Genomic DNA, 12868 nt, shown 5'->3' on the forward strand with positions numbered 1-12868 from the left:
CTGCTCTGAACAGTTGATCCTAAGTACCTAAACTCCTGCACCTTCACCACCTCTGCTCCTTGTAGCCTCACTATTTCACTGTTCTCCCTTTCGTTTACACACATGTACTCTGTCTTGCTGCGGCTGACCTTCATTCCTCTTCTTTCTAGTGCAAACCTTCACCTCTCTAGGTTCTCTTCTAGCTGCTGCCTACTCTCACTACAGATCACAAAGTACTTGTACTTACATGTTAGAATTAAAAATAATAATAATAATAATTTTTTCGGCTACACCAACAAGAGTATAACAAACGGATGTCATTGCAGTACAACAATGTATCTTAGTAGTACTAGACTACATACCTGTAGTTACCAAACTTTCCCTGCAGCGCCCCCCTTTTGTGCAAAGGCTACTTCAGTTATGACGCTATAATAAAGATGATAATACTTTAATTATAATACAATTTAATAAATAAATCAAATTATTATTTTAAAAAATGTAATGTATTTTCCGTGTAATGACATCATTTTCCTCGCCAACCCGCCAGCATGCGGCCAAACGTCTTCCTGGGGGTCAGCGAGGGCTCGGCTCAGTATAAGAAGTGGTACTACGAGCTGATTATCGACCAAGTGGACCACTTCGTCACCAGCGAGCCTTCACACCTGAGAGTGGGCTGGGCCAACACCAAAGGATACGCCCCCTACCCTGGAGGAGGAGAGGGTTGGGGCGGCAACGGGGTCGGAGATGACCTCTACTCGTTTGGATTTGACGGACTTCACCTGTGGTCAGGTCGGTGGGAGAGATTGACAGTGGAGCCTCCAGATATGACCGTAATCCGTTCCAGAATTTATTTTTTTTTACCCTTCTATTTTTTATTTTTTTGCTTTTTTTCGATTTGTGTTCTTTCCTTTAGAGGGCGCCACGCTCATATTTATCATCATTTATCATCATGCATTTCTTCTTCTCACCACCATCCTCACCACTCACTCTCTTAGGACTCATCACTATTATGAAGAATAACGCACAAAATAGAGAAAAAATCACGTAGATAACGCAAACACAATGCGGAAGACTCACGGGAGATGCGTACGGAAGTCGACGGACACGTTAAGTGAATGAGTGACGCAGCATGGGCTGCTCCGAGTGGTCGGCCACCTAGTGGCGGTATCTGTAAGCACACAAAGTACTTGTACTTACATGTTAGAATTAAAAATAATAATAATAATAATTTTTTCGGCTACACCAACAAGAGTATAACAAACGGATGTCATTGCAGTACAACAATGTATCTTAGTAGTACTAGACTACATACCTGTAGTTACCAAACTTTCCCTGCAGCGCCCCCCTTTTGTGCAAAGGCTACTTCAGTTATGACGCTATAATAAAGATGATAATACTTTAATTATAATACAATTTAATAAATAAATCAAATTATTATTTTAAAAAATGTAATGTATTTTCCGTGTAATGACATCATTTTCCTCGCCAACCCGCCAGCATGCGGCCAAACGTCTTCCTGGGGGTCAGCGAGGGCTCGGCTCAGTATAAGAAGTGGTACTACGAGCTGATTATCGACCAAGTGGACCACTTCGTCACCAGCGAGCCTTCACACCTGAGAGTGGGCTGGGCCAACACCAAAGGATACGCCCCCTACCCTGGAGGAGGAGAGGGTTGGGGCGGCAACGGGGTCGGAGATGACCTCTACTCGTTTGGATTTGACGGACTTCACCTGTGGTCAGGTCGGTGGGAGAGATTGACAGTGGAGCCTCCAGATATGACCGTAATCCGTTCCAGAATTTATTTTTTTTTACCCTTCTATTTTTTATTTTTTTGCTTTTTTTCGATTTGTGTTCTTTCCTTTAGAGGGCGCCACGCTCATATTTATCATCATTTATCATCATGCATTTCTTCTTCTCACCACCATCCTCACCACTCACTCTCTTAGGACTCATCACTATTATGAAGAATAACGCACAAAATAGAGAAAAAATCACGTAGATAACGCAAACACAATGCGGAAGACTCACGGGAGATGCGTACGGAAGTCGACGGACACGTTAAGTGAATGAGTGACGCAGCATGGGCTGCTCCGAGTGGTCGGCCACCTAGTGGCGGTATCTGTAAGCACGCTCGTATCTCAAATCTTTACTCGTGTCTCGAAGCAAAAATGTGCTCGAAGGCTTTCTCGTATCTCGAGGTTCCACTGTGTTTTCTTTATCTGTGCTGAGCTGAGGCGGTGAGTGTTGAAGATGAGTGTTACCCCCGGGGTGTTTGGGCAGATTGTGTCTAGACTGAACTGACACCCTGCAGTGTTAATCTCCGTGGCTAGGTGGTGTCTGTCTCCACCTGTGCCAATACAGTATTTCTCCTGCCTGAGCGTCTCAGCCGTGTCAGGCTGTGAAGAGAGTTTAGTCTGATATCGTCAGGACATTCATCAACAACTTTCGGGGTCTTAAAATAAGGTTCCTTACGTCTGAGCCGGACCTCAGGGTAGTACAGGAACGATGCGGAGTGTGTGTATGGGTGTGTGTATGTTAACTGTTGTGGGTATTTCTCCCCATCAGGTCGTATACCTCGGGCGGTGGCGTCCATGAACCAGCACGTTCTGACCTCGGAGGACGTGGTGAGCTGCTGCCTGGACCTCGGCGCTCCGAGCATCTCCTTCAGAATCAACGGCCAACCGGTGCAGGGCATGTTTGAGAACTTCAACACCGACGGCCTCTTCTTCCCTGTGGTCAGCTTCTCAGCGGGGGTGAAGTGAGTGTTTTGTTTTTTTGACTCCAGTTTCCTGGAAACAATCAGCGAAGACTGGGACACAAACATAAACAGAGGCAGATGATTGGACAATTATGAACCAGATGAACGTGGACTCAGAGTTTCTGAGGCTGCCTTTAGGTCTGACTCACCATCCAACATGTTTTTCACCTGCTTCCTAATTTTACTGTTGCCATGGCGATCACAGGTACAGTAGGTAGATTGACATTGAGTTCTGAAGCCGTTTTCCATCATATTCACAATTGACTGGGACTTTGTAAAAGCAACACCGCATTTCACATCCGCAGCCGACACTGATCAAAAACCCCGAGACACCCGACACCGATGTGCCGGTTTGATTTCATTTGTCCGTGTAAGCTCAAAGGGAGAATTTCATTTCTTCCTGCTTAATAGAAATAGATTCTCAGACAGTAAGTCAAGCTGAATGTTTATTGACCGACTTTTAGAATGGCCACAGCGGTGTGGCATACTGTGTTAATAATTACTTAACACTGTTGGTCTGGGGTCTGTTCCCATATATATAGAACAGATGATTTCAATTTTCAATCTGAAAATTAAGGGTTAATTGTGATTAATTATGTTTAAAATGAATCATGATTTTTGCATAGAAGTACAAGTATCTTAGGTATTTATTATCTTTTATTCATATTTAATGAAATATAATTTTACCATAAATATCCATAAATATATTTTTTTACCAAAAAATATATTTATGGTAAATATTTACCATAAATATATTTTTATTTTCAAAATTCATCAAGTGGGCCAGACTGAACACTCTGGCGGGCTGGTTTTGGCCTGCGGGCTGTATGTTTGACACCCCTGATATACAGTAGAAGGTAGTCAGGCTGTGAAAGAATTACAATTTCTGATTAATCACAGAAAAAATAAAATTTAATAGCAAATAATCATGATTAATCGTGTTTATAATCAACCATGATTAATCGAAATAAATCGACGCTCCTAAACACTTCAACATCATCTTTATATTGTCGGAAGAGAAAGACAAAGAACAACAGAAAGATGTTTGTATTCCACAAAAATTTTTTGTTTTATGAATGATGAAATTATTAATATGGTAAAATGCGAAGAAAAATATATAAAACTTTAACTCAAAATTCAGCTCCATAGAATCATCACTCTGTGTCTTGACTTGTAGCTCACATCAACTGGTGAAGTTCCTTTCATTCAGTTGCTAATTTTGTCTGTCAGCTTCATTGTGACGACCATAATGGAACCACTTAAAAGGTAAAAGACGTGCATCTGTTTGACGCCTCTCATGAAGGATTTCTGTGAGTTAAGTACGTCGCTCTAAAATGCTCCAGATTTTTTCTTTTTCTTTCTTTAGAAAAATAAACACTTCAAGTATTCTCAAATACAGTATCTGTGTCTAACATTTAACATTTAATGAAACTAGACCAGGCATGAGCAAACTAAGGCCCGGGGGCCGGATGTGGCCCGTTTGCCTTTGTAATCCAACCCGCCAAATTTGTCCAAATTATTTTATTAATTTTATATTATCATTATACTTCTGCCTTTTTTCCTGCAATGTCAGTAGCTCCCCAGTAGATGGCGTAGAAAAGACTGAGAGCATTTTAATCTTTATGCATGACTTTTAGATGTCATTTATCTTAACTCTTCATCTATCTGCCCCCCTTTCTAATTTTAGGACCAATTGTGACCCGCGAGTCAAACCTTTACCCACGCTTGAACTAAAAAATAATAAAATATTTGCCTGAAAATTCACCCTCACTTTTCAACCATTACCTTCATTAAAATACGTCCTTGATACGAACCATCATTTTTAACCTCACACTTCTCGTCCCATTAGCAGATGCTGTAGATAATTAGCACTAAGCTCCTACGTGAGTCGACCCGGGGACGAGGGTCGACATCAGGGAAGCTGCAGCCTCACGTCTTCAGTGCTCCCGTGATTGGAGACAGGATGGGCCTGTTTGCGTCACAGCCACTACTAGAGTAGCTATTTTGGGCGAGTCCCAGGCGAGTCTCCTCATCTTGATGACCTGAGTTTTTCTTTTCCTTTTTTTTTTTTTTTTCCCATTCTCCGAGCTAAACCTGTTCCTTTCAGAGCAGAGTCTGGAACTGATGTGATACGGGTTAGGAAGAGGGGAAGTACTCACTCTGAGCAGCAAGGCTGGGTCGCTTATGTCTTCGACTGCATCTTTCATTAATTGCTGTCTTATTATTGGCCAGTTAAGAAGCCAATTTATGTTGCACTCCAGGTTTCTCCTTATAAATGAGCATTTATTTTTCTCTAGGATGTGTACGAAAGAAACAAAAATAAGACGACTAGTCCGATATTACCTTTTTGCTGAAATCCGATATTCCGATATTGTCCAAACACTTATCAATTAATACCGATATAGGCAATATAGGTAATATTTATTTCTTTATCTGTACAAACCACTGTATGAGTATGAGATTAAATAAATCAGCGGCAATGCTGCCATCTAGTGGCTTTCACTTTAATATACAGCCGTTTTTCCCCAAAACTATTTTTAGGGCACACATCATTTGGCGAAACCCAGACATTGCGTTATCGGGTTTTTTAATTATCGGAGGAAAAACCGATGAAGATTCTTACAGATATTACGTAATTATGCCAAATATCGGTCGGCCGATATTATCGGACATCTCTACAGATTACCTGAATTTGTCCCTGCAGGGTGCGTTTTCTGCTGGGTGGTCGTCACGGCGACTTCAAGTTCCTGCCTCCATCGAGTTACGCTCCGTGCTGTGAGGCTCTGCTCCCGAAGGAGAAGATGAAAGTAGAGCCGGTGAAAGAATACAAGAGGGACGTGGACGGCGTCAGAGACCTGCTGGGCACCACCCAGTTCATGTCGCAGGCCTCCTTCATCCCCACCCCTGTGGAAACCAGTCAGGTAAACTGGCGGCAGTGGACACCGATGCAGTTGTTGTAAAAAAAAAAAAAATTCAGATTTTGACTTTTTGACTGTTTTCGTAGATTGTGATGCCACCGCATCTGGAGAAGGTCCGAGACAAGCTGGCCGAGAACATCCATGAACTGTGGGGCATGAATAAGATTGAGCTGGGCTGGTCGTACGGCAAGGTAAGAACCAGACGGACGGGTCCTTCACATACGTACGTCGACGACATGATCAACACATACACACACCTCCATGTTGGTGAAGAGATAAACGCTGTCACAGTGACACAGAAAAGAAGCTCATACACACACCTCCATGTTGGTGAAGATAAAAAGGCTGTCTATCAGCAGCTGATAATGTTAAAACTGAACCATCACCTGCATCATCTTGCTTTCTCTTTTATAATTTGCGGTTCACTCCAAAAAAGAGGGTAAGTAGAAGGAAAAAAAAAAAAAATCACTCCTCATGTTTGATGCCTTCCGTACGACTCATTTAGAAGTTTCATTCTAGGTTTTTGTTTGTAGGTAGCACAGTCATTGTGTGTGTGTGTGTGTGTGTGTGTGTGTGTTGAAGTTAGGATAAGTCCTGAAGTAGAACATTTTGTTTTATCCAAAGGCAAAACAGGGACAGTTTGGAAAATTCTGCACCGCAATAAACCAAGGGGAAAACCTGTGATTCTGTGTTAATGTAGTGAAGAAAATATGAAATATAAATATAAAACCATAGGTCAGGGGTCACCGTCTATATTTTTTAGATGGCCAAAATTTTTCTTGACAGACATCCTTGGGGGTCAGACACTCAAAAAAAAAAAAAAAAAAATCAAATTTCTTTCTAACATTATCTTCTTATCTATATTTGATTTTTTTGTTTCTATATATTTTTATCTTATTTCAAACTTGAAGCCATTGTTACCTTTTAACCACATGATATTTTTCTTCTTTGACCCTCACAATTTTGGAATCCAGTTTCAGGCCGTATTGGGCGATTTGGTGTGCCGTATTCAGCCCACGGGCCGCCGTTTGATAGTTACTGTCACAGCGTCTTCTATATTGAAAACGAATCCTCACGAAAATATATAATTCATCTCTGATGTTTTTGTCTTCCGTGCCTCGTGTTCGCTGCTGCAGGACATCTGGCATTAACTTAAGTGAAGCCACATTTGCTCAAAGGAGAAAAAAAAGAATCCTACTCATAATGAAACTGTCTGTGTTTGTATTGATTTTTTTTTTGGCCTGGAGCTACTAATGTCTTCAACCCTGGACAATAGACTGGACTGTCGTGTCCTTTAATTTTGTTTCTTGTACATTTCTTTAAGGTAAAAACTGGAAGTTTTTTGCTGGAAATAGCATCAGGACAGGACTGACCTTTTAAAGTTGTCATTTGTATAAATGTCTGTTTTTATATCATTATACATAAATATATATATATATACATAAAAATATCTATATATATATATGTATATATGTATGTATATATATATATATATATAGCATATTAGTATTAGCATATTAGCTAAGCACCGTTTATATACAGAGTAACACCATGACCTGAGATGCTAATGCTACGTGTTTCGGATTAAAATAAACAGTGGTGAATTTAGTGGTTAGCATGTTACCGTTATCTCACTTCCAACAGGGTAATTAAAAAAAATATATAAACATATAAATATTTCTGTTTAAGTTTACTATGGTTTTGCTTTTTGTCCCTGTATTATATATTATATAGATTGAAAAATATGCTAAGCTAAGCTAATAAAAACTTTGGTTCCTTTTTTTATTTTGACAGAGATAATCAGGCTGTCCTGGGAGTTGTTTACATTTATTATATTAGCACCTAATATTCAAAGTGTAGTTAAAAAAGATCTTAGTTTATTGTGTTGATTCCCAACCTTTTTTTGTGTTTCAAATACAGAGTAGAATGATTGGTTCACAAAGTAGCAGGAAATCAAGTCGCACCAACCGTTGGACCCCAAGGTTAAAAAAACACTGGTGACCTGTTTTGCCCTTGGAAGAACAAATAATAACTCAAATAAAGAATAGTATAAAGTATTTATAATACACATATTACATATAAGAGCCCCCCCTCCTCCCCCTTCTCCCCCCTCCATTACTAATACCACTAGCCTTTACACACAACAGCAGAATCCTGAATCAAACGCGAGGATTTGAAGAGTGACACCAGTGGAATAATTGGATTTTGAACCTCCATTGTTATGAACCGCCCCCCCCCCCCCCCCCCCCCTTGTTTTCTCCCTTTGGGGGGGGGGGGGGGGAGGGGGAGGGCTTGGTTTGCTGAGGATTAAAATTCACGAGTGGATGTGGTTCCACCGCAGCTTATTCTCTGCCGTTCATTATGTTCAATTACTGCTGTTTTTACAGTTGATGTCCCGCGGCGGAGAAAATCAACAGAGTCTCTTCTGTTATTTACTGCCGCCTGCAGATAAATAAACAACTATTACCTCAGTTGTTGCACTGACATGGTTGTAATTGGTTGAAAGAAATGCCAGATAAGTGTAAACGTGTACCTGGACCTGCAGGATTCCTGCAGGATCGTCCTCCCCCCATTGTCATTGTCATTGTCCTGCCGACCCCCCCCCTCACTTAATATTCCATTTGTGCACCTTTTCTGTCCTCCAAGAAAACGTCTTCCTTCCTCTGTTCATAACATGGTCACTAGAGTAGACCCCGCAACCCATCGGCACCAGAACCAAGATCACAAACCCATTCTCATGTTAGTTCACGATGTCATTGACAATAATTGACAATGACATTAAGATCGTGAATGGACCCCCCCCCCAAACCCTTCTGTTATATGGGCCCATTAGGAACAATATTTAAAATTTTTATGAAATATATATATTTATTTTATTCTATTTTTCTGACTTTTCTTTTTTCCCTCCACAGATCAGGGACGATAATAAGCGGCAGCATCCATGCCTGGTGGATTTTTCCAAGCTGCCAGAGACGGAAAAAAACTACAATTTGCAGATGTCGACAGAAACTTTGAAGTACGTTGCGCCTTATGGGTATTTTTTTTTTTTTTTATCCCTTTTTGTTTGATGAAAACAGAGAGAGAGAGTGGGAGGGAGAGAAACGCCAAGACAGACAGATTAAAGAGAGACAAGTCGCTCTCCTGTTGATGCATGAAACGGTTGTTTATGGAGCGTGGATCACGTCCTCCGCACCAGAAGACAGGACGCTGCACCGAGTCCATCAGGACGGTTACGATCAAATTTACTGCTGTCACGTATACGACGTTCATACGACGAGAAGAGAGAGGGAACCCAGACGTAGACATGCATGAAGGAACGACGTTTATTCTTCACCAATGTGTATATACAAAGTCTCAAGGGAGGTGAAGGCCGCAGGGTCCAGGAAGTGGGTATGTGTTGTCTCCACCTGGTGGTGACTTCCTGCCCCAGGAGGCGCTCTGTGTACAGGTGGCAGTGTCGACAAAAATCCAGGTGAAAAAACTTCAAAAAAAACTTAAAAAATGACGACGCTGGGCAAGAATCCAAATGTGGAGCTGGAGCTAAAATACTGTCCTTCTTTAATTAAGTGCCACGCCCTCTAGTGGTCTGGCTCATCAGCTCAGGATTCAGTGCAGCTGTGACAGAAAAAGAGAAGAAAAAACACGACACAGGACATCGTAGAAAAAACTACGGATGTCCGATATGAAATTTTTGCCGATGTCTGATATACCTGCGTCGTCCAAACCTTTCATTTCCGATTCCGATATGTTCAGCCGTTAAAGGCAGAGGACACATTTCATCGTGTGCAGTGGTGCACTGCTTCACCATGACAATACTAGTATCACTTTTACTTCAAAAATATTTTTAAGTCACATCATCTGGACCAAACCAAGATATTACGTTATCGGGTTTTCACAAGCTAATAACGGTCGATAATATCGGTGTAATGGCCGTTATTATCGCACATCCCTAGAAAAAAAACCCAAACACCACAACTGCATGTTTTTTGTTGCCACACGTCAGGGACGTTAGAGAAATTATTTTTTTTTTTTGTTCTTCAGGAAAAGTTGATCGATAAATATCTGCATTGCCTTTTTTTTTTAATCAATGCTGCGCAAATCAGTCCGTCCTCCAGTCTCTGATCCGCACGTCTGCGTCCTACATCTCCTCAAGTCCCAGTGAGACCTATTACAAGTGATTTACATAGCGCGAGCGCTCTTTAAACGACTCGAGGTAACATTTGCTGTGATTAATGGAGATTTGCTGTGGCAGAGACGGGTTCCTCGGTGACATCACGCTCACTTTACCTCCACCTTTATCCCTTTCTCGACATGGTAAGAAAATTTGTCAAAAACACTTGCCCGTCCGCCGGATTCCTCTGGGTTTCTTTGACATTTCTCCTCCCGGCAAATTAGGGAAGTTTAACTGCAGATCAACATGTAGTGTCAGGAAAAAGTGATGTCGGAGGAGTGTGCTCAGTGCACTCTGTGCTCACATTTCTCCCCCCTACAGGACTCTGCTGGCGCTCGGCTGTCGTGTCGTTCAGGTGAATCCGAATGCAGAGGAGGCGCTGAAAAAAATAAAGCTCCCCAAGAAGTGAGTATTCATTCTGTCGAAGTGACATTTCTGTCTGGTTGCAGCTGAGTCAGACACTCAGTCGTCAGTTGTTTTAAATATGTCCACTGACACGCAGTAAGAAGAGAAAAAAAAGAGAGTCTACTAGGGCTGTATATTGGCAAGAATCTGGCTACGATACCTGTCACGATACAGAGGCGACGATACGATGTATTGCGATTTACTACGAAACTATAGTCACTGTGGTATATTGAGTTTTTGAAACAGTTGAATTGCAGTAAAACTGTAAAATCATCATAGTAAAGACACAGTTCTGTTCCATCTTAACATGACAACAGTTACTGAAACTGGGACAGATAAGACACAGTTCTGTTCCATCTTAACATCACAGCAGTTACTGGAACTGGAACAGATATTTGTAATAACCAGAAATAAAAGAAAAATAAAATAAACAAACGCCGCGAACATTTGTATGATAATTGTTTATAGAAAAATCAATACTAGCTAAAGAACAAGGGTCATTTGGTCGGGACACGGTTTTACTAAATTACTTAATTAAAAAATAATACAGTCATATTTATGTATATATATGTATATACATATATACATATATATGTGTTTTTTTTCATTCTAAGATAATCTGTCAATGTTTCAAAACAACACGTCATTCAGACTCTAACTCTAATCAAGTCTAAAAAGTGTTTTTTTTTTTAATACTTAATGATCCGTTAACCATGGTGTGGTTATATCACTGGTCCGCAGTACCGGTTGGGGTCCGCTGCTGTAGTTTATCCATGTGGTATCGTTACATGAAATATCACAATATTTCAGGATGTCGATATATTTTTTTTTACAACCCTAATGTCTCCCATAAATTCAAGTTAAAAAATCTATATGAGTGTCAGAATCCATGGACACGTGTCTTCTTGTCGTTTCTCCATCCGTAGCTACATGATGTCCAACGGCTATAAACCAACTCCTCTGGACCTGTCGGACATCAAACTGACTCCAGGTCAGGAGCTGCTGGTGGACAAACTAGCAGAGAACGCGCACAATGTTTGGGCCAAGGATCGAATCAAACAGGGATGGACGTATGGCATTCAGCAGGTACAGCTGGGACCGATGTTACTCCCTGTCCTACCAACGTATCTGGAAAGAAAGATTATTACGACAAAAAAATAAATGTAGTTCCTCTGTGGTAAGAGATATTTTAGATGAACTGATTTACACTGTCGGTGTAAAGTACAGTTTCTCCTTTGTGCTTCATTAATTACCGCCCACACTGTCTGCGTTGTACTGTCTGTACACATTAAACCAGGCACGAGGTGGTACCAAACGTACTGAGCACAGTGTGTCCCCGCGAGCATTTACAGTATTTGGTATTAAATCTGTGCAACATTCTTTAGATCGATCCAAAGGAATGGAAAAAAATAACAATTTCAACTAAATACGATTAACACTAATTACTGTATATCTGAACAGAGGAAAAACATGTAGTACTGCATATTTTAATACTGCGAGTACAAACTGTTTTTTAAAATTATTTTTTATTTTAGTCTGCCCTGTATTCATTACTGCTATAAACCAACCAGTAAATGCATCATTTTTATTCATCTGTGGATCGAGTCAGTTTGACCTTTCGATCTTTTGCTCATAAAACATTATTGATTCTACAATAAACCCAATAAAAAAAAACCCTGTAGCGGTGGTATTTGTTTTGTGGCTTGTCATCAAGGATCACAAATGAGTAAAATAATTAGTTAATTTGATTTTTATTTTATGTTTTCATCTGGGATAGCATTTAGCATCACTAGCCTGACCGTTTGTACCGTTGGTAATAAATCTGCTACGATATAATACAACAGTGTTGTACAGTATTATCAGATATTATCATGAAATAATAATCAACCTGAATCATTATTGACGTCTAGTTGTGGACCGCCTGTGGCTAAAAGTGAGAAATGATCCCCCGTTGCCTCATGTCTCTGCAGGACCTCAAGAGTAAACGCAACCCTCGTCTCGTTCCCTACGTTTTGCTGGACGAGCGCACCAAGAAGTCCAACAGGGACAGTCTCCGAGAGGCGATCCGCACTCTGATTGGCTACGGCTACAACATCGACCCGTCAGACCAGGAAAGCGGTGAGTTTTACTCACTTTACTTTTGAATATATGCTGAGTTTTACTCACTTTACTTTTGAATAAATGCTTGAATATTTGAATATTTGTATATTTTATCTCAGGCGAGAAATGGATGTTTAATATTTTTTGTACCTAGATTTGGTGGAGGAAACTCATGACATTGCGTTTGTTCTTTTCTCACCGTGAAGGACAAGCGGCGGAGCGGCTCAGCATCGACAAGATCCGCTTTTTCCGAGTGGAGAGAACGTACGCGGTGAAGTACGGGAAATGGTACTTCGAGTTTGAGGCCGTGACGGGGGGGGACATGAGAGTGGGCTGGGCCAGACCTGGATGTAAGCCAGATGTGGAACTGGGCACAGACGAGCTGGCATGAGATTTATGGGGGGAGGATGTTCAATGTCATACCTGGCTGATTAGCCTTCTCTAAAATTGCACCCCCTGCTGTCAAATGCTCCGTACCACACATGCTTCAGTCTTAAACATTACTTGCTAAATAGCTAGCCTGCTAATTTAGCTATTT

At 41.0% G+C, this 12868-nt stretch overlaps 1 protein-coding gene across 1 annotated transcript in view; it reads left to right on the forward strand.

The window, feature by feature from the left end:
- LOC103389101 (ryanodine receptor 3-like) overlaps positions 1-12868 on the forward strand; it is a 78035-nt gene that overhangs the window by 42711 nt on the left and 22456 nt on the right. The window contains 10 exon segments of the mRNA XM_025059321.1: positions 527-763; positions 1477-1718; positions 2544-2736; positions 5441-5657; positions 5741-5845; positions 8567-8670; positions 10147-10230; positions 11157-11316; positions 12201-12348; positions 12543-12739. Of these exon segments, the coding sequence (XP_024915089.1) occupies positions 527-763; positions 1477-1718; positions 2544-2736; positions 5441-5657; positions 5741-5845; positions 8567-8670; positions 10147-10230; positions 11157-11316; positions 12201-12348; positions 12543-12739 (1687 nt within the window).

Source organism: Cynoglossus semilaevis, chromosome 1, assembly GCF_000523025.1.
Source record: "Cynoglossus semilaevis isolate Cse_v1.0 chromosome 1, Cse_v1.0, whole genome shotgun sequence".
Taxonomy (NCBI): Eukaryota; Metazoa; Chordata; class Actinopteri; order Pleuronectiformes; family Cynoglossidae; genus Cynoglossus; species Cynoglossus semilaevis.